Source organism: Musca autumnalis, unplaced genomic scaffold (genome assembly GCF_047663935.1).
Source record: "Musca autumnalis isolate F117 unplaced genomic scaffold, ASM4766393v1 scaffold_5, whole genome shotgun sequence".
Lineage (NCBI taxonomy): Eukaryota > Metazoa > Arthropoda > Insecta > Diptera > Muscidae > Musca > Musca autumnalis.
The window spans coordinates 102,087,510-102,109,745 of NW_027412088.1; the positions used below are offsets into that span (position 1 = coordinate 102,087,510).

The 22,236-nt window shown below is 35.3% G+C and overlaps 1 protein-coding gene across 1 annotated transcript; it reads left to right on the top strand.

Annotated features, from left to right (window-relative positions):
* The first annotated feature begins 14,056 nt into the window (after positions 1-14,056).
* LOC141405858 (uncharacterized) lies at positions 14,057-21,088 on the top strand. Its single transcript, XM_073990643.1, has 3 exons — positions 14,057-14,584; positions 16,697-16,806; positions 16,883-21,088. The coding sequence occupies exons 1-3, from the start codon at positions 14,216-14,218 to the stop codon at positions 17,874-17,876; spliced, it is 1,473 nt and encodes a 490-aa protein (XP_073846744.1). The 5' UTR covers positions 14,057-14,215; the 3' UTR covers positions 17,877-21,088.
* Positions 21,089-22,236: the final 1,148 nt, after the last annotated feature.

The following is a 22,236-nucleotide window of genomic DNA, read 5'->3' on the forward strand; positions in this document are numbered from 1 at the left end:
AATTGTTTTGATGAATGATAACGGATGAGTAAACAAAGAAGAAGAACGAAATGTTGAATTAAAAAGAAAACAGAGTTGAATTTTTTGATCAATAATAAATATCAACTCTGCATGTCAACACGGTTTTGACAGATTAAGCCATAACAAAAAAAATTGTAATCAGCTGTTAGCTGTGGCCTACCTAAGAATTATTGTACCATGCGTATATCCATGCACATGTTTACTTGTCGGCTGCTCAACGACGACTGATTGTTATTCTCACATACGTTAACGTACACATAGCCCAGAAAGTCTGCGTTCACCTTACTGCTTTTCAAAAACGATGCTAAAACTTTAATAAATAGGTAAATGAGATCAGTTTTTCTTTCATAAATATGTTATTGGCACTATTTACTACCAGAATAAAACGAAAAATTCCTGAAAATATATTATTATTATGAAGATAACGGTAAAAAAGTGTTACAACTGCTAAATTAGAGCCCCAAAAAGTCTGCGTTCACTTTGTATGTTGCAATAATACCGTTAGTTTTTTTGATTTTTTTGCAGTTTTCTCCCATTTTTAATCAATATTGTCACAACTGGTCATTCTGTGAGGTCGTTTGCACACTTAACTTAAAAAAGTAAAATATTTCAAGAATAAAAAACAAGGTCAAAGAAATTGGCATCGATAAAAGGAAAATTCTAGATAAATTTTGGAAAAAGCTATCGAAATATTGGCGAAACTGTAGGTAGAACATATTAGTCTATACATAGAGTGATAATTAACTATAAAAAATCGGAATTTTGAAGTCAATGCCCAGATCTGGACGGTCAAAGCTCAGTTTTGGACGGTCACAAATATTATCAGAACGGCAGGAGCGTATCATAACTAGTAAAGTTAAAACAAACAGTCCGATAATTACTTCAAAAACTGTTGAAAATGTGAAAATGGCATCCAAAAAAAGTATTTGTGCACAAACCGCCATAAAAATACTGCATAAAGCTGGATATCATGGTATAGTCGCACGGCGAAAGCCGTACATATCACTAGTGAACAGGCAGAAGCATATTGAATTTGCTAATGAATACATAAACAAGCCTTCAAGTATTCCGGAATCAAGTCATATTTTTGGCCGAAAGCATGTTCTATATGTTTGCAATGAAAGGACTTCAAACTGTGTGGAGAAAGCTCGAACAGCGCTTGAAAAACAAAATCTTGTTTTACACTGTAAAAAATGGCGAGGGTGCTGTTTTGGTTTGGGGTGTGTAGCAGCTTCTGGAGTTGGCCAACTTGTATTTATTGAATCGACAATGGACAATTATGGTTACCTAAACATCATGAAGCGCAATTTGAACCAAAATGCAGAAGGACTACGGAATTTTGGTTGCAACGACATAACGTTTCAAAGCATACTGCTGAGATTGTAAGGTTTTGGCTCCTATATAATGCCCAGATCTGGGTTTTGACGTAAAAATTCAGGTTTGTTTTTAGTTAATTATCACTCTATGTATAGACTAATATGTTCTACCTACAGTTTCGCCAATATTTCAATAGCTTTTTCCATAATTTACCTAGAATTTTCGTTTTTTCGATGCCAATTTCTTCGCCCTTGTTTTCCATTCTTGAAATACTCAACTTTTTTAAGTTAAGTGTGCAAACGACCTCACAGAATGACCAGTTGTGACAATATTGATTAAAAATGGGAGAAAACTTCAAAAAAATTCAAAAAAGCTAACGGTATTATTGCAGCATACAAAGTGAACGCAGACTTTTTGGGGCTCTAATTTAGCAGTTGTAACACTTTTCTATCGTTATCTTCGCAATAATAATATACAGTTAGGCAAGAAAAGTATTGCAAAAACCAAAATTGTAGAAAATTTCATATCAATTGTTCGTTTATGACAACAAATTATGTAAAAACTATACGGTTTTTTGTGCAAATCTGTTGCTACAGGTCCTTACAACAATATTGCGTCAAAATATGCAAAGGTTATTTGCGATTTATAACAAATACGGTCAAAAATAAGAATTAACTACTACTTGGGGGTGACAATAAAAGTATTGCAACGGGAAAATCAGTACTTTAAACTATAAAATTTTTGCAATTTTTTGCGGTCATTATGCATTTTTATGGCTTTTGTGGCTAATAATAGACTAATAGTATTGAATGTAATAAAGTTCAGTGATAAAAAATAGGGTCATGGAGGGTCTTCAGACTGATAAAAAACGCATGGGACCATATTAACAATAAACAATGACGAATCGGCCACAGACAAGTATGCCAAGAATGAATATTTGACTCAATATGTATTGTAGGATAATGGAACAATGCAAAACAGTCCGATTTTGGCTTTGATAACATCGAAATACCTCTGGAAAGTATATGGAAAAAATTGACACCAGTGTAGTATTTTGAAGCAACCTACGACAGAGCACTAGTTCGTCTCTCAATGGTATTGATATGATTTAATTTTTACTAAGTGGATAGATATTATTCTCTGCTATCATAATAAATCCAAAAAATTGCGCCAAATCCAATAAAACCCATCAAATATGGAAATTAAACCGCTACTGGAGAAGCTGGAATACCGAGTATTTGGGTACTATATTATTTACCATGGAAAATAGTATGCCAAATTGGGTTCACGGATATAATAATGATTGGGAAGACATCCCCACTGACATCATTAAGAAATATTTAATAGTCATTAGTCTGAAAGTCGGAAAAATCGATCCCGTAAGCTCAAACAAAGTCAACTACCACCATTCCAAAGACCAGATCATGACATGCTAATCTTATTTGTGTAAATTGCCGATGTAATATAACAACACAAAACTCTTAAATACATCGGGCCAACATCCTGATATCAATCCTCATAAAATGTTTGGTCCAATTTAACAAAAAACTCCAAAAGCATCCTCCAACGAAGGATCAAGATTTACTAAAAATTGGGGAACCAGTATCCTTAGAGTGGAACATACCGAACCTTAATTTTTGGTTTAACTAAGCTCATTAATGCTCCAATGAATGTCCAAAGTGGATAGACGACGCATACCTTTGGTAATTCTAGTCGAATCCATCGACTTGGCAATTTTTGCAATACTTTTATTGTCACCCCCAAATAGTAGTTAATTCTTATTTTTGACCCTATTTGTTTTAAATCGCAAATAACCTTTGCATATTTTGACGCAATATTGTTGTATGGACCTGTAGCAACAGATTTGCACAAAAAACCGTATGGTTTTTACATAATTTGTTGTCATAAACGAACAATTGATATGAAATTTTCTACAATTTTGAATATCAGTGATGAGAAATTCCATTCTAAAAACAAAATCAAAATAAGTTCTATTCTAAAAATAAATAACTTCCCAAATAATACCATCAATGAATTGTTCAAAAACGCAGAACGCAATAAACCAGATCAAGCAATTCAAAATACGGAAAAGACATATAAGAGAGCAACATACATACCAGGTTTTTCAGAGAGATTTTCTTTCTCTAACATGTATAACAAAGATAAATATCAACTAGCATTCAAAAGCAGCAACACGAATAACAATTTCTTCAGCCGAACGAAGTCGAAAATACCCCATGAAGACAAATCAAATCTAGTCTATAAAATTAAATGCAATGGTGACGGGTCCAATGTATGTCCAAAGACATATGTTGGTACAACACGATCAAAGCTTAAAACTAGACTCAGCTCTCATAAGTCGGATCAGAAGGCGAAAAATAAGCCATTAGAACAAAAAACAGCTCTTGCTGCCCATTGTATGCAAGAAGGACATACACCTAATTTTAAAGACGTGGAAATTCTAGCACAAGAAAATAATCAAAAACGTAGATACATGCTCGAGATGTTACACATTGTAAATGTACCAACTAAACAAAGAATGAATTATAAGTCTGACACCGAACACTGTGCTCAGATATACAGGAATGTCATTGAAAAGCACAAGAAAATTTAGTTGGAAATTTCTTGTCAACTAAAGAGGATGTAATAAGCTGTGGAAGTAACAAAACCAAGTAATTATTATTGGAACTTTTGTTTTATAATTTTGTAAAAATATGTAATTGTTTTTTTAAAGCAATAATTCCCTGATGATGACTAGCGATGATAGTCGAAATATCGGAAAAATAAATCAACATTAAAAAAACAAACTTTGTCTGTTTTTTATTTGTTCTGACCTCAAGCCAAATGAATAGAAACAGGAGATACTGATCAAAGGTCAACTAAAATCATACGAACATCAAAGCACGGAAGGCACGCCGATAATAATCAAAAAATCAATATGCATCTTTACAAAAATTTAAAACAAAAATATGACGATGAAACAAAAAACTTCATCAAACAATTTTCCAAATGTAACAGGCGATCAGCACGCCTAAAATCAACAGCAACGTTCCTCATCAAATGCAGAGACACAGGTATTATTCCTAATTGTATAACTAACACAACCAAAAATGTATACAACCTATTTGAACTCAACAAAACAATACCAACGAACTTAAAAACTTCGTTGGATAAAATCATATACAATTTTCACACCAAATTACTCAAACTGCTAATACAACAGAAGCACAAACAATCCAATATCACAAGAGAATTTCTAACTAACACCAAATCAAAACTCATCGACCAATTAGAAAAAGTAGATTTTGAGTCACTAATGGAAAGTGAAAACATAACTCTTCATACAGAGAGCACAAAACAAAAATCCACTCATATAAAAAAGTTGAACACATTAAAACAACAACAACACTGTCAACTAAACATAAAACACAATAAGGAATGGTTCGTCAATAAAACAGACATTGAGATACCCAGTAACGTTGAATGGTTGCTTTCCCTCGGACCAAAGTTCTCTTTACCAACAACAAGAACAACGTTCCCCTTGTTCAATATAATAGCGGAGGGAGAAGAGTGCATTCAAACTTTAGAGAACAGAGAACAGCAAGAGAATGCAAGAGTTAACTTTATAACTCTCATCAACGACCACAAAAGAAACTCAAAATTGGGAATAAGAGATCGTTTCGTACTTAACACAGTGGGTCAGACAACCAAGTTCCTAAAACAGAATAAACAAATTCTAATTCTTAATGCAGATAAGGGTGGGAAAACTGTAGCCATGTTACAAACCGATTATGATGTAAAGATGAGCGAGATCTTAATGGACATGTGTACCTACAAACGTATAAGAAAGGATCCAACAACAAGTCTTCAAGAAAAGACTAACAAATTAATTATGAAATTATTTGAGTCAGGTATAATCAACGAAATGGATAAGTACAAGATGATTAATAGAACTTCAGTCCCCCCAAAAATATATGGATTACCCAAAATCCATAAGGAGGGAACCCCGTTACGTCCAATATGCTCATTCGTAAATTCTCCGACCTACGAGTTATCGAGATATATGGCAAATATCCTTAAGGTCTTAACAAGTGATTCCAAATATAACGTTAAAGATTCGATCGAGTTCAAATCAAGGATAAACAAACAACAAATTGAAGATGATGAAATCTTAATATCGTTTGATGTTGTTTCCTTGTTCCCCAGCGTCCCAGTGAACTTAGCGATTAACACAATAAAAGAAAACTGGGCAATAATTAAGGAGCATACAAATATTCCAATGAATCTTTTCATTGATATCTTAACGATATGTATAAAGGACGCAAGATACTTTGTATATAAAGATAAAGTATTTGAACAATTAAAAGGTATGCCAATGGGATCTCCCATTTCCCCCATCATTGCAGACATTGTAATGGAAAAACTACTTGACGACGCAATGAGTAAACTGATTACTAAACCTAGGATACTAACAAAATATGTCGACGACATATTTTGCATTATAAAGAAAGACGAAGTCGACTCCACATTAATGACATTGAATGCATTTAACAAACAAATCCGTTTCACTATGGAGTGTGAAACACAAAACAAATTGCCGTACCTAGACTGTATAATAATCAGACAAAACAACCGATTGTTAATGGACTGGTACCAAAAGCCCACGGCCTCCGGGCGAATTATTAACTACCACTCGAAACATCCGCGTAGAATCAAAATAAATACGGCAACAAATTTTATCCAAAGAGTGTTGAATATCAGTGATGAGAAATTCCATTCTAAAAACAAAATCAAAATAAGTTCTATTCTAAAAATAAATAACTTCCCAAATAATACCATCAATGAATTGTTCAAAAACGCAGAACGCAATAAACCAGATCAAGCAATTCAAAATACGGAAAAGACATATAAGAGAGCAACATACATACCAGGTTTTTCAGAGAGATTTTCTTTCTCTAACATGTATAACAAAGATAAATATCAACTAGCATTCAAAAGCAGCAACACGAATAACAATTTCTTCAGCCGAACGAAGTCGAAAATACCCCATGAAGACAAATCAAATCTAGTCTATAAAATTAAATGCAATGGTGACGGGTCCAATGTATGTCCAAAGACATATGTTGGTACAACACGATCAAAGCTTAAAACTAGACTCAGCTCTCATAAGTCGGATCAGAAGGCGAAAAATAAGCCATTAGAACAAAAAACAGCTCTTGCTGCCCATTGTATGCAAGAAGGACATACACCTAATTTTAAAGACGTGGAAATTCTAGCACAAGAAAATAATCAAAAACGTAGATACATGCTCGAGATGTTACACATTGTAAATGTACCAACTAAACAAAGAATGAATTATAAGTCTGACACCGAACACTGTGCTCAGATATACAGGAATGTCATTGAAAAGCACAAGAAAATTTAGTTGGAAATTTCTTGTCAACTAAAGAGGATGTAATAAGCTGTGGAAGTAACAAAACCAAGTAATTATTATTGGAACTTTTGTTTTATAATTTTGTAAAAATATGTAATTGTTTTTTTAAAGCAATAATTCCCTGATGATGACTAGCGATGATAGTCGAAATATCGGAAAAATAAATCAACATTAAAAAAACAAACTTTGTCTGTTTTTTATTTGTTCTGACCTCAAGCCAAATGAATAGAAACAGGAGATACTGATCAAAGGTCAACTAAAATCATACGAACAAATTTGGTTTTTGCAATACTTTTCTTGCCTAACTGTATTTTCTGGAATTTTTCTTTTTATTCTGGTACTAAAGAGTGCCAATAACATATTTATGAAAGAAAAACTGATCTCAATTACCTATTTATTAAAGTTTTAGCATCATTTTTGAAAAGTAGTAAGGTGAACGCAGACTTTCTGGGCTATGTGTATATGGATGATCTTGGCTGATGTTAGTCGATGGTCAGACTAGCACGATTTCAACATGGCGACGTCAAGTTTATAGGCGAGGGGTATGAAGTAGTGAAACCCATGTCCATGGTTTTCTGTGTTTGTTATGTTGCCTCTTCTTCAGCCAAGATCATCCATATACGTTAACGTATGTGAGAATAACAATCAGTCGTCGTTGAGCAGCCGACAAGTAAACATGTGCATGGATATACGCATAATTTTAGTGGGGACACTGAACAAAACCGCATACACCCGCCACATGTTTACTGGTCACAGGTCTAGCAACCAGTGTGACCAGATCTAAAAAAGTTTTGCAGCTAAATTTGCTTTAAACTAATGCTAAAAAATGCTAAAATAAATATTAAAATGCCAAAAAATAATGCTAAATTTAAAAACGAAATTTTTTTAAGAAAATATACTCTCCATCATAGTATGAAGGGTATATTTAGTTTGTGTTTACGTTTGTACGCATTGAAATAATCATTCGCGACCCTATCAAGTATATATCGTCACCATAAATGCCCGAAGACGTAACCCACAAAACAAAAACTTTACTGGGGAAGCAAAAAACGGTATAAAATTAAAAACTGTTTTACGGAATATTAATCTTATGAAGGCGAGTATATGGGATATTGTCGATCATATACGAAGGGGAATAAGTAGTGGTTACGTCTGATCAGTATAAAATTCTTAGTCGATTTATGCATGTACGTCCGCCTGTGGTAATCACTCTAGCATCCAAAAAAAATTGAGAGAGGACACTGACATTTTAGAAAGATGCGTCTTTTCTTTGCAGGCAAGTCAAGTTCGAAGGTGCACAATATCGGTTCATGTTTTGGTATAGCCCCCATATAAAGATACCGACCGATTGCTATTTTTGGCTTCATGTCCAGACCGAATTAGCTATGATTTGGATTTGAGTTTCCAAAAGCTTCACCCCCAAAAATTATGGACATAGGGTCCACGTTTTCGAATAGCCCCCATATAAGGTTTTTTCGGGTGCTTTTATGATTTAGCCACATTTTCAGACCGAATTACAGTATGCAAAGTTCATATTCGTACACCCCTAAAAAATTAATAAAACCGTTATTAATTCCATATTTTATGTGCAAATATGAAATAATTGATAGGAATTACCATAACGAAGAAAGATTTAAGAATAACAAAACAAATTTTTAATTTATTTCTTCATTTATGTGTAGATGGCGCCTATGTGGGCGGCAAAGTTCGTATTCGTACACCTATAAGCACTATATATTTGGAGTTTTTAAGGATTTTCAAAGCGAAATACCGCAAATTTTTGTTCTTTTCTTCTTTTGGAATGCCTCTGCTATAGAAATATGTAAAAATAACGGTAATTTTATTAAAATTTTTGCATGAATAAAAAGTCGGACGATTTTTTGAAATAATTAAGAAAAATGTGCTAGATATGATTAACTATTGCAATTTATTCCCGAATTTTGGACGAAAATAGCTGATTGCGGTCGTTCTGTAACAATATTCGAGGTTTAATATGAAAATAAATTTGGTCGGCGTTTGGGAATGCAAAGGAACGTAATCCGGGCTTAGGTAAAGTAAATACATTTTTGGTATTTACTTAGTGAAAATCGCAAGTTTCGTTTTATATTTTACATTAAATGTATTGAAGTTTTAGAATACGGGTTCTAAAATCATTTTATGTCAAGACATATCGGAAATTGCGAGGAATAATAAATTTTTCAGGAAGAACATTTCCCAGAAATAATGAATTTCTTCAAAAGGTTACCCCACGTTCTTTCCTGGAAAATTTACTTCATTCTTTTGACATTTCTGTACTCATTTTGGATCCTTTGGTAAAGAAATATAATTTTCAAGAAGAAAAACCATTGTTTTCGCAATTTTGGAAGCTATAACCCTCGTTCAAAGTAAGCGTAGAATTTCAGTCGTACGCAGACAGTATGAAAACTTGTACAGTTTCATTTTTCTTCATAATTTCTCACAGTTTTCGACATAAAATGATTTTCGAAACCGTATTCTGAAACTTCAATACATTTTATGTCAAATATAAAACCAAACTTGCGATTTTTACCAAGTAAAATCCAAAAATGTATTTACTTTACCTAGGCCCGGATTACGTTTCTTCGCATTTCAAAACGCTGACAACATTTTTTTTCATATTAGACCTCGAATATTGTTACAGAAGGACTGCTATTAGCTATTTTCGTCAAAAATTCGGGAATAAATTGCAATAGTTAATCATATCTAGCACATTTTTCTTAATTATTTCAAAAATTCGTCCGACTTTTTATTCATACAAAATTTTTAATAAAATTACCGTTAGTTTTACATATTTCAATACCAGAGCCATTCCAAAAGAAGAAAAGAACAAAAATTTGCGGTATTTTGCTTTGAAAATCCTTAAAAACTCCAAATATATAGTGCATATAGGTGTACGAATACGAACTTTGCCACCCACACAGGCGCCATCTATACCTAAATGACGGAATAAATTAAAAATTTGTTTTTTTATTCTTAAATCTTTCTTCGTTATGGTAATTCCTCTCAATTATTTCATATTTGCACATAAAATATGGTATTAATAACGATTTTGTTCATTTTTTAGGGGTGTACGAATATGAACTTTGCATACTGTAACTATAATTTAACCTTTAGAATTGTCAACAAACTTCTGCATTAAAAGTTATTAAACTGGTTAACCCACTTAGCGCCAGAATTTTTTTTTCGGGAAAATTTAAAATTTGTTTATTGAATTCAGTTTTATTTTCAGTTTAAAGAATTTTTTAATAAATAACTTTTTTTCATAAAACTTGTAGTTTTTCCGGAATCGGGTGTCCGTTAAAACGGACAGTGGCAAAATCCACTACCGTAAATTTATATGGGAAATTTGTGTTTTTTACAAATATGTATAAAGTAAACTTCATTTGTAGTCGTACGCACTGAGCCAACTGTTTTATATTTTTAAAGATATTCTCTATCTTCTTCATTTTATAACATATTTTCCATCGTACGCCCTAAAGAACGGCATGTTTACTTTATCCATAATTGTAAAAAACTCCAATTTCCCATACAAATTTACGGTAGTGGATTTTGCCACTGTCCGTTTAAACGGACAGCTAACTTTGCAGTGTAATACAGAATAATTCTTGCTTTGTATTCAGAATTTATGTTTTCAGACTAATACTTTCACATCTATTCGAACTAATCTCTGCGTTGTATAAGTGTAAATTATCTACTTATGTGTTTTTTGGCATTGTAAGAAAATCAAAAAATCACTTCACGAAAAGGGTCATTTTTGTGACCCAACCGCGAAAAACTAGGCAGGTCAAATGTCAATTTATGAACGGGGAAGGACAGACATATGAGCAAACAATTAGAAAATACAAAAAACCCCGCAACAAAAGACGTATCTAACTGTTTTTTACCTGCATTTTTGTGCACATTTTTTGCTGGCGTTTAAACGATCAGTGGCTTTAAGTGGGTTAAAAAACTTTCCACGATAAACATTTCGGTATGGCCGCATAGAACGACATCACCAAATTCCTGTTTTTTTTTGTTTTTATCCACATTTTCGGGCAAAATTGCATGTCATTTGGTATTTATACTTTCCAGTAGTTAAAACTTTACATCAAAAATTGTGTATATAGGCACAAGTAGTGTGCAGGTCAAAAACAGTTCCATCTAAAAAACTTTGGTACTTTTGGAACAAAAAAATCTAATTATTCCGGATTAGTTCAGAATATATCATGGCGGAGGATATAAAAAGTTCGGCCCGTCCAAACTTTACGTTTTTCATTGTTTTTCACAATTTCATTGTTTTAACCCCCTGCTTTTGTACCTAATTTTTATTCTTTTGTCTAGGTATATTCATAATAATTTAGGCATCGATAGCTAGCCCTTATTATGCCCTTCTTTTCAGCTGTTCAAACAACTGTTCTATTGATCTGTGATCTCATATTTTATTTTTAATCACTACGAAAAAAGATGCCATGCTTCTATATATGTGTAAATGTGTTGTCAATTACAAATTATCAGATTTTATATAAAAAAGTATTTACATACTTGAGATTTTGTGAATTGAATAATGCTAAATTTATAATTGAAAAATGCTAAAAAAAATGCTAAATGCTAAATGGAAATTTTGCGGCTAAATACAAAAAAATAATGCTAAATTTAGCTGTCAAAATGCTAAAAAGGCCACACTGCTAGCAACCACTAAATGTTGATACAAATTTTCTTGTGATTCTCTCACTACTTTACTCTCTTTTTTATTTTGAGCATCAATGCTCTTCTTGTTTTTCGTTGCAAGATTTTTTCTTCCATTTTCTTTCATTTTTATTTTCTCAAGCAAACGTTAACAACAAAACAAACATAAAAAGATTTAATAAAAACATTTAATTAATGAAATAGTGAAAATTTAAATATTAATATTAATTTAATTATTAATGTTAATAATTTTGTATTGTTTTTTGGTTTATTTATGTCTTTTTTGTTTTTATTGGTATGAGAAGCACAACAAACGCGAATGGTAGAATAAAGAGGACTCGCAAAAATCTTAAATTTCACGTTAACGTGTGTGGACACAACGAAACTTTAAAAGAAACTTTAACGAAATTGGTTTCGAGAAACCTTGCTAGTCTGACCATCGACTTACGGAGTGCATTTTTCATAACTCTGTTGGACTACATCGAAAGCTGTTGTGAAATCATAACTCCATTGCACAACTTCCAAAAATTTTTGCTGGGTAATGTAACAATATAAAAAAGTATGAATCATTAAAGCAGGGACGAGCTTCTTTGCTTAGATCGTATAGTGAGGGCACCCACTGAGTTGTTTTTGCATTTGCTTCTCTCTCTCACGTACAGTGTAAATGAATGAAAACAAACAAAAACATAATGTGGTTGTTGCTTTTTTTACTCATACGTTCATACATGTCTTCGCTTTGGTTGTATTTCTGTGGTCGTCGCTGCCATGGTACAATAATTCTTAGGTAGGCCACAGCTAACAGCTGATTACAATTTTTTTTTTGTTATGGCTTAATCTGTCAAAACCTTGTTAACATGCAGAGTTGATATTTATTATTGATCAAAAAAATTCAACTCTGTTTTGTTTTCATTTCAACATTTCGTTCTTCTTCTTCTTTGTATACTCATCCGTTATCATTCATCAAAACAATTTTGACGTTTTAAGCCATAGCGACAGGGTTGTATTTTTTTGGCGATTCTCATACCTGGCCTACCTATGAATTATTGTACCATGGTCGCTGCATTAAAGGCCCCGGCACATACGGTCCGTTGTGCGTCGCGTCACGCGTTAGAAACAACAACCACATGAAAAAAGTGTAAGTGATGCCAAGTTTGTTCTTAAAGTTTTCATGTGGTTGTTGTAACGTGACGCACAACGGACCGTATGTATTTGGCCCTTAACTCTTAGAAATCGCAGTTTTAATGAAAGAAAGTGAAGTGGATATTTTTGACTGTGATTCACTGTAAATGTTATGGCCCGGCACATACGGTCCGTTGCGCGTTAAAAACAATAACCACATGAAAAATGTGTAAGTGATGCAAAGTTTGTTGTTGAAGTTTTCATGTGGTTGTTGTAACGCGATGCTCAACGCGCCGTATGTGCAGAGGCCTTTATGTACAGTACACATTGTCAGTTTTGAATGACGATTTTTTGCAATTATCGATAACTGTCCAAGCGTCCAGCAACCACAAAATATTTTGTGGTTGCATGATGAATGCCAAAAATGAACGGCCATACTAGCAATCAACAACAAAGCTGAGGCTCAATTCTGCTTCTATGAAAATATGAAATGAAAACTTTTATAAAGGAGAAAACTGTCAAAGGAAAAAAATTATAAAGGAAATGTTTTTCATATCAAATTTTCATAGAACAGGAATCCAGCCCCTGCCATTCAAAACTGACAATAGCTGTGTTCCTTTACTTACCTGAGGTTACCATTTTTAACCTGCAAGCGTTCCTTAACCCCGAAAAGTGCCAAAACTGGAAGCAATTTTTAAGAGAGTGAGAGAGGAGAGAGCGAAAATGGCTTTCTCTTCTACCACAGGCTACTAGCAAAATTTCTGCAGGTCAAAAATGGCAGAACTGATTTTTCGACCTTTACTTTTTTAATGGTAAGAGTGGTAAATGAGAAAAGTGTCAATATTGCTCAAAATTGCTCTCTCATGAACATTTTTACCAGAAAAGTAAAGGAACGAAAAAATGGTAGATCTGGCAGCAATGTCAAAAAGAAACATAAAAAATCAAATTTCGTCGTTTATTTCACAGTTTTTAATTTAGTTTTGCCAGCGTTCGACTTTTTCTTCTGTTTTTCGTCCATTTCTTCTTCATTGTGAAATAATCTTCAAACAAAAGTCGAAAAATCAGTTCTGCCATTTTTTACCTGCAGACATTTTGCTGGTAGCCTGTGGTAGAAGAGAAAGCCATTTTCGCTCTCTCACTCTCTTAAAAATTGCTTCCAGTTTTGCCACTTTTCGGGGTTAAGGAACGCTTTGCAGGTTAAAAATGGTAACAAATGGTAACCTCAGGTAAGTAAAGGAACACAGCTTATATCGTAATTTGGGGTCGAACAACGAATAGAGAACGAATTACCGTCAGTCTGAACAAGGCATTAGTATGAACAAGACATAAATCTACCACTTATCGATAAAAGCTATACACAAGTTATCGGTCATAACGATAAATTATTCTTTGCTTCGAATGAGGTGAAAATCTCAAGGAATCAAGATAAACTGCTACGAATGAGGTGAAAATCACGGAAATCAAAAAGCCAAAACCATCTAAAAATCCCTTAAGTTGGAGTTGGGCATATATAAACAAAAAATCGTTTGGAAGAAGAAAAAAACGGAGAAAATAAATTTGTATTTTTTCGGGCAGAAATTAAACTGCTACAAAATTAAGCTTTCAACGGCAACAAAACAATACAAACGCAAAAAATCAAAAATGAAATTGGAGCCGAATGTAAATGGGAGTCCTATGGTAACGCCATTGAAAATTTCAGCAACTCTTGGTGGTCAGAAGGTGGAGCCCGCTATACAACAACCACCGCCACCTCCGCCGTCAGAGACGACGCCGAAATCGGATAATGAAGAGGATTTCGATCAGTTTCCGGAAGCTGATGAAGATATGGATGACGGTGCCGGTAGTTGTTTGAAAAATGAAAATGGCAGCGAATTTAGTGCGGAATCAAAAACATTTGCAAAAGTCGATGAGTCGGTGGACAATGAAACGTGTGAAACAGAGGAGTCGTCCTTGGGTAAAAAGAAGTCGGTGCGAAAAAAACGTTCTCTCAATTGGGAGGAAGCTGAACGTGTAAGTGCTGTAGATTTTTGCAAAAATAAGCCTTGTATGTATTACCTGCCAGGACTTAAGACATTTTTTATGTATGCAGGCATTTTAAGTAAAATGTCTATAAGAAAATATTGCGCGAATGTTTGTGAATGTGTTGTTCTTTCTTACTTATGTGTGAATGTTAGTGGTGGTAAAACTTCTTTCTACAACTTTTTGAATATATTATTCTAATTGGAAAATTATAAACATACATTTTTATATTTCTCGGCATGTTTATAATCGAGTTTGACTATTCGAATATGTGTATGCAAAATTCTGGTACTACGTAGAATTTGTTTTCTACGATCTGTCAATATTTATAATTAAATTTGTCAATCCGTTTGTAACACATCGAAATATTCGTCGGAGACCCTATAAAGTATATATATTATTGATCAGCATAAAATTCTACGTCGATTTGACCATGTCCGTCTGTCCGTCCGTCTGTTGAAATCAAGATACAGCTCGCAATTTTAAAGATAGTCAAAATTTGGTACAGAAGTTTTTATTACTTGCTTGGATGGTTGGTATTGAAAATGGGATATATCGGTCCACGTTTTGATATAGCCCCCATAGAACGGTACCTCCCGATTTTCGGTATTTTTAAGGTTTTAGCTTCATTATCACACCGAAATGGCTGAAATTTGGTACTTAGTCTCCGTTGGTGGTATAAAACTTTCCCCCAGAACTATGTCTGTATCGGTCCATGCCTTCATATAGCCCCCATAGAGCGGTACCTCCCGATTTTCGGTATTTTGAACGTTGGGGCCTCAGAATTCCACCGAAATGGCTGAAATTTGGTATTTAGACTTCGTTGGGGGTACTCAAACTTCCCCTTTTAAATTTGTCGGTATAGGTCCACGCCTTCATATAGACCCCATGGAAAGGTACCTCCCGATTTTCCGTATTTTGAAGGTTGTTGCTTCAATATTCCACCAAAATGGCTGAAATTTGGTATTTAGTCTTCAATGTGATATAAAACTGTTCGCCAGACATTTTTCTGTACAGATCCACGCTTTCATATTGCACCATTTCCGACTAAAATTCGTCGGTATAGGTCCACGTTTCAATATAGCCCCTTTAGAACGGTATCACATTCTCTTACCGAAATATAGGGAAATTGGTATTTAGTCTTCTTTGAGTCTAAAAACTTTCCTTCAGAAATTTGTCAGTATAGACCGACGTTTTGAAATAGCCCCCATAGAACGGTGCCTCACATTGTTTTACCGAAATTGCTGAAATTTAGTATTAAGTCTTCTTCATACACGAAAGGAAACTAATTATTCCATTTTACTTCAATACAACTTGTGGTGGAAGGTATAACAAGTTCGGCCCGGCCGAACTTAACGCCGTTCTTATTTGTTTTTTACAACCGGCAGGTCCCTTTTTCCTTATTACAACAACAAAAGGCAGTTCACTTTAGGAATGAAGGAAAGTTATTCTTTCAAAAAGGCATATTGCAAACATTTGTTGATTTCAGTCGACGCTCTGTTTTATAAGTAAATAATATGATATTAATTAATATGATATTAATTATCATGATATTAATTAATATGATATTTGACCATTCGGTTTGGTTTAATGATGCACAGCCATAATTCCTCACATAATACTTCACTCGGATCCCATAGGTCCATTGTGTTCATCCTGAAAATATATCATATAAAATTTAAAAATTCAAAGGACACAACCAAATTTATCAGAAGAGAACTTGACGTGTTACCCAATAAAGTGACACAATGTGGTTTCACAAGGCTATCTGTCGGAATTCTTTCTACTTTCTTCGTTTTCGAATGCAGGATACTGAGCTCTAAACAATACCATAAGGTACCATCTTCCAATTTTGAGCCATCTATCTATCATCATTACAATAGTTTCTATCTGGTAGATAGATCTAGCCGTGTTGAAGCTAAGGATTGGTGTAATGGAGTCACGACATCGGATGTGGTGTATTTCATTCCAAAAAGAATAGATGATTTCAATTAGGGTCGACTTTTGTGCCTGAGAGCTTTCCAGCGTATCAGCCAGACTGAAAAACTCAGCAATCGATTTGTTCTTAAAATATTTAATTAAACATATTTTTTCTATTTCCAGGGTCTGTTAGTTGAAATCATAAAACCAAAGGTGGAATTTGTGGAAAATAAATCAGTTGATGCAAAGTCAATCAAATCGAAACGTCTAGCATGGTTACATGTCACAAAACAGTAAGTTTTTGAGACATTTTACTCAGAATTATATTCTCAATTAATTTTTTTTTTCTTCTCTCCTCCCCTCAAACAGTTTTAATGCACTGAATTTCCGTCATCGTTCTTTGGAACAAATTCAAGTACAGTGGCGTAGTATGAAAAATTCAGCTAAAAAAGAATATCAACAGAAAAATCCCAAGTCTACCAGCATGTTGGAAGGTATACAAATGCTAGAGTTTATGGAAGAAATGTTAAAGGAGCCTGCCATTGGTGGTACCCGTAGCCAGACACGTAACTCAGCTATACAAATTAAAAAAGAACTACTTGATGATTTGGACGAAGAAGATGACACACCTTTGGCCGCTTTACCTGCAACGCTCTTCAATAATACAAGCAACAGTGAGGATACCCAACCTACATCAACTTTGGCTCTGTCGCCTTCCACTTCAGCCGAATCACAAAATTTAGAATTTCAACAAATAACCGAACCAACAATAATAAATGAAGTTGTTCCAGTAAAGAAACGAAAAGTGTTACCAAAACTAAAAGAGAAACCCATCAAGGAAAAAGAAATTAAATCACCGGGTGATAAACCAGTATTAGGTTTGAAAATAAAACGACAAAAATGTGAAACCACGACATCATTAGCATCATTGATGGCCACCGACGTTGATAATTCTGCAGCTGGTATCACAATGACAATACCCATTACATCGAATCACAATGCACATTATTCAGCGCCAATGGATAGTAAACCAGTGACACATACCACTTCCACCCTGACAACACCGCCACCATCACCACCAGCCGCCAGAGATGACAAATTCAAAAAACAACTTTTTGATTTAATGAAACGTGCACGTTTGGCAGAAATGGATTTTGCTCGCAAAGAGCACGAACAAAAGTTGCGACACGAACAACAAGAACAGGAAATTAAGTTGCGTTATATGCGTGAATTGCACGAACAACGAATTCGTTTTGCACTGCTAGAGCATGAAGCTCGAATGCGTGTCTATGCTCAAGCCAGTAATAAGTCTACCAGTGAAACGGCTACAACACTTCCGGAACCGGCAAAGGATACACAATAGACAATATCATCATAGGCATCTTAAAGGGTATTTATGTATAGATACAATTATGGATAACATTCTATATAAAAATTATGTAGAACTGATCAAAAAACGTTTGAAAATGCTACACCAGATGTGAATTGAATAGCATGATGCAACAAGCAAATAGTTGTGGTTTCAAAATGCATTCAGCTTATATATTTCCGTTTTCTGTGAAACATGCGAAGGATCATTTATTTCGAAGAGCAGAAAAAAGAATTTCCAAATTTTGAACGTGTGAGTAATTTCAACGCTATATTTTTATCATTTGAAGTAGTTAAATGCAAGGATAAAATCTTAACCTATGCAACGCTTAGGCTACCTAATTGAATCTCGGCAAATGAATCACCATATTCAACCATATTATGTATCAGGCAGAAATTTAACATTTCTAGAGTAGTTATCAGGGAAAAACACGGCGAAAGTCCGAATAGTTCCACAGCAAAAATTTATCGAATATTAAATCACATTTTACCAGAAGGCGTTTACATAAGGTTTATAATATTTTAATTATTGATTCCAGTAAAGTCCAGCTAGTCTTCCAGTGCAAATTTCTGGTTTCTCGACCAGCGATTATCAACTCACCAAAGGTTTTTACCCAGGTGTGCAAATTATGTAGCCAGCTTTGCTCGCCATTCTCCTAATATGTGCCGGCGTCGGTATAACAATGTTACCCTGAACAGATGCCCTTTCTGCCTCCAAAGCTCTCACGATACTTGGCATTTGTTGATCATTTGCCCATCACATGTTTTAACATGTTGTATCCAATTGTCCGGTGGGGATGCTGTCAGTCAGGCAACATAAAGTGTTGCTGACTAGGCAGTTCCTGATGGAGAACTGTCTGTGATGTCGTCCCAGACATCACACCGTTATTGAAGATCGACCTTCCCGGCACATCGGACATCGACCTATTGTCGATAGAGAACTCAAAAACCGTATAGACGGCCGGTCTGTATAGCCATAAACGACTACGGAGGCAATTAAGACTTAGTTCAACGTCCTTCTGCAATTTCGGACAGCAAGCGAGATTGCCGCTTACACGTTCCGTTCTGATATAGCAATGTTACCCTGAACAGATGCCCTTTCTGCCTCCAAAGCTCTCAAGATACTTCGCATTTGTTGATCATTTGCCCATCACATGTTTTAACATGTTGTGTCCAATTGTCCGGTGGGGATAACCTCCATGAGGAAACCAGGATGCTGTCAGGCAATATAATGTGTTGCTGACTGGACGATGGAGTTCTGTCTGGGGTATCAACCCAGTCATCACGCTGTGATTGAAGATCCATCATCCCCCACACATTCGTAAGGAGTTCAGCTGCTACCGCGAAGACATTCAAGATCCAATTTCATTGGACATCAAACTTTTGACGATAGCAAACTCCAAGAAAACCGTGCATAAAAAGGTGGTATTCAAAGATATCAACGGCTACGAATGAAATAAAGTCTTAATTCAATATTCTCCTGCAATTTAGGACAGTGAGGCACAACACAGTTAGGGTATAACACTGCTACCCTGAAGAGGTAACCTTTCTACCTCCAAAGCACACACGAAACGTAAAATGTCAAACAAGGGAACTTCAAATAAAACGAAGTCTTCTAATACACCTAATATTTCAGGCGGGGCGTTCTTGCCGTTCTCTTATATTTGTAAACATCGTTACGGAATAAGAGAGGACTTAACCAATACCGCCACTGTGGCAGAACAAGCTCTGCCAACTCCGGCAACTATCAAAGAAATTGTTATGGGCTCTGTTAAACCATTGAGTGAGTTATTCCACTCCAACTCTAAGGAGTAGAAAGTCTTTAAAAATTCTACATCGAATGCTGGGAGAACTTCTACTTCCTCTCATAAGGTTATTGAATCTGGACAACCTGAGTTAGGTCCGCCACCCTCGGATGCCATCACTTAAGTTTTTGTGGGCTTTGCTAATTCTTTTAGTGTAGCGAGTATGTATGTACTCGTATGTAGTTAAACTTTAAGGAATAAAAAAAACCTAAAAAACGACATCTTTTACGAATGCAGTGAGTTCATTGGTTCCCACTCTTAGGAATGTAGAATTTGCTCAAACTTCTACAAACGCACCACCTCTGTCATCTGTCCTGTCACAAACTCCGAGAACCATCCATAAGCTGTTGTCAGTGGTTCCTGCCGTGGAAATGGTTTTTGCTTCCAGTTTGGCGCCAGATAGAACGGCTGATGGCTGTAACGACACGATTTCCGTCGTTTGGTGAGGTATGCTCGCGGTGGCCAAGGTGCGTCACAGAAATTTATTTCTGTCAGCGACTAGAGTAAGAAAAACGTCAATAGGTTTAGGGGTTAAGCTTCCGGTATATTTGGTTGCTATCTTAACTTATCCGAGGAGGCTCGGGGCAATGAGGTGGCTAGCGCGGAGGTCCTCGACCTTTTTGTTGACCTTTTTCGACACCAATGGTGTGGTATGTGCGGCTTACCAAACTCGCTCCTAGACGATCCCGTGGAATTCGGCCGTCAGGGGCTTAGTCAACTCGCTGGTTCTCTGGGTGTGGTAGTATATCGTCCCCGGGTGAGACCTGTACGGCTAAGTTCGTGGGCTGAGAACGGATGTTCCTTCTTCCAACGAACCGGATCCTACCTGAGTGGCTTCCAGAAACTCACTCTGACTACCCTTGGCGGAATTTCCTTGCCTCCAGTGGCGTATCCAACTCACTGGGTCATAACTGAGCGTCTTTCAACAACTCACTCTAGCAGATCTCGTCCGCATTTCGTGGGATCACTCGGCTGGGTTTCCTTACTACAGTGCAATATCCAAATCACTCAAAGTGTCGATCGGTCCTTTCCCGGTTACCATAGGTTCACTCAACTTACCTTTTACAACTGGGCTTGGAGTATGGTCAGCTGATAACAATCGTTCACTTGTAGCACTAAGATTCTTTTCACTGACTGATTCCCGTTGTCAGTCTGCCACCTCCTTTTATAGGGATCGTCGCAAGGCTCCGATAATCCTAGTTAAAGTACCATGTCGTTTTGCTGATGATCATCGGTGTCATCATGAACGAGTGTTTCTCGATAATTTAGGGAAATCAACACACCAGAGCTAGGAATTAATTTATAAAGTCCATAATAGTATTAAGTATTAATTAATTTTATAATTCAGTGTTAATTAAGTAATAATTCATGGTAACTATATTAAATAAATATGTAAAACCAGTCTATCCTTGGCTACGGATAACATTATGTGTGACCGGAAACAAGCACCGACTTTCGGCGTCACATGACATAAATTACTGTATAAAACCTAACATTGATTGAGATTACTTTCTGAAAAGTTAAAAATTAAAATCACGCTTTTCGAATAATCGTCTTTTAAAACTATTGTACCTCAGAACATATTTGATCAAATTATATTAAATGAAAACCGATTCGACTCGATTTTCAGAGAGGAAATTTAATATATCTGGGTAGTCTTTGATATATATCTCCTGCGCAAACCCAATCACGATTTCAATACAATATTCTACAAATTTCGAAATACACTATTTCGATTTAGGAGAAATCGAGTCGTTTCGGTTTCCATCACAAACCTGGAAGATATTTGTGGTCTCCTAGAGCAATTGTAAAAGAATTTTTAGAAAACTCAGATAACTTAGTCCACTTCCCTCACAGAACAGAGTCGAACTAATCATCAGAACGTAATAGTTTCGAGTTTGATTTCTAAATTATCGTATTTTCAGAAACTTGGTTAAAACCTACTATTTATTCTCAAGATATCAAATTTTCATAAAATATGGAATCATCAAAAAGGTTGTGGTGTCGATTGTAAAGTGTAAGCAAAAATTTGATCTAAAATCCGGTTGAATGCATCACCTGCCTTTCTCCACACCCCATGCGACAATTAAGCCCTCGGCACATACGGTCCGTTTAGTGACACGTTGGGACATGCGTTGTCCCAAAACAGTTAAATTATGTTTAACTTTAATGCGCCAGCCATGTTGTTGTTTTTCAAAAAACTTGGCATCACTTACACATTTTTCATGTGGTTGTTGTAGCGCGACGCACAACGCACCGTATGTGCCGAGCGCTTTAGAAACAAATATGTTGTATTTGGATTGGACGGAGGCCATTACAGTCCTCCATAATTCGAGAGACGCATTTTCACATTGACGCGAAAATTGCATACTGATATCAACCTATTTAACTGAATTATGCCACAAAAAACATTTTAAGAATCTCCTTATATGTAAAATGAAAGCCTTTCATTGCATATTATGTTTCGATAACGTTATTGCTTTTTGACTCCAAACTGACTATTCTGCGTTTCACATTCTGGTGTAGTATTATGCATTAAAAAATCAATGA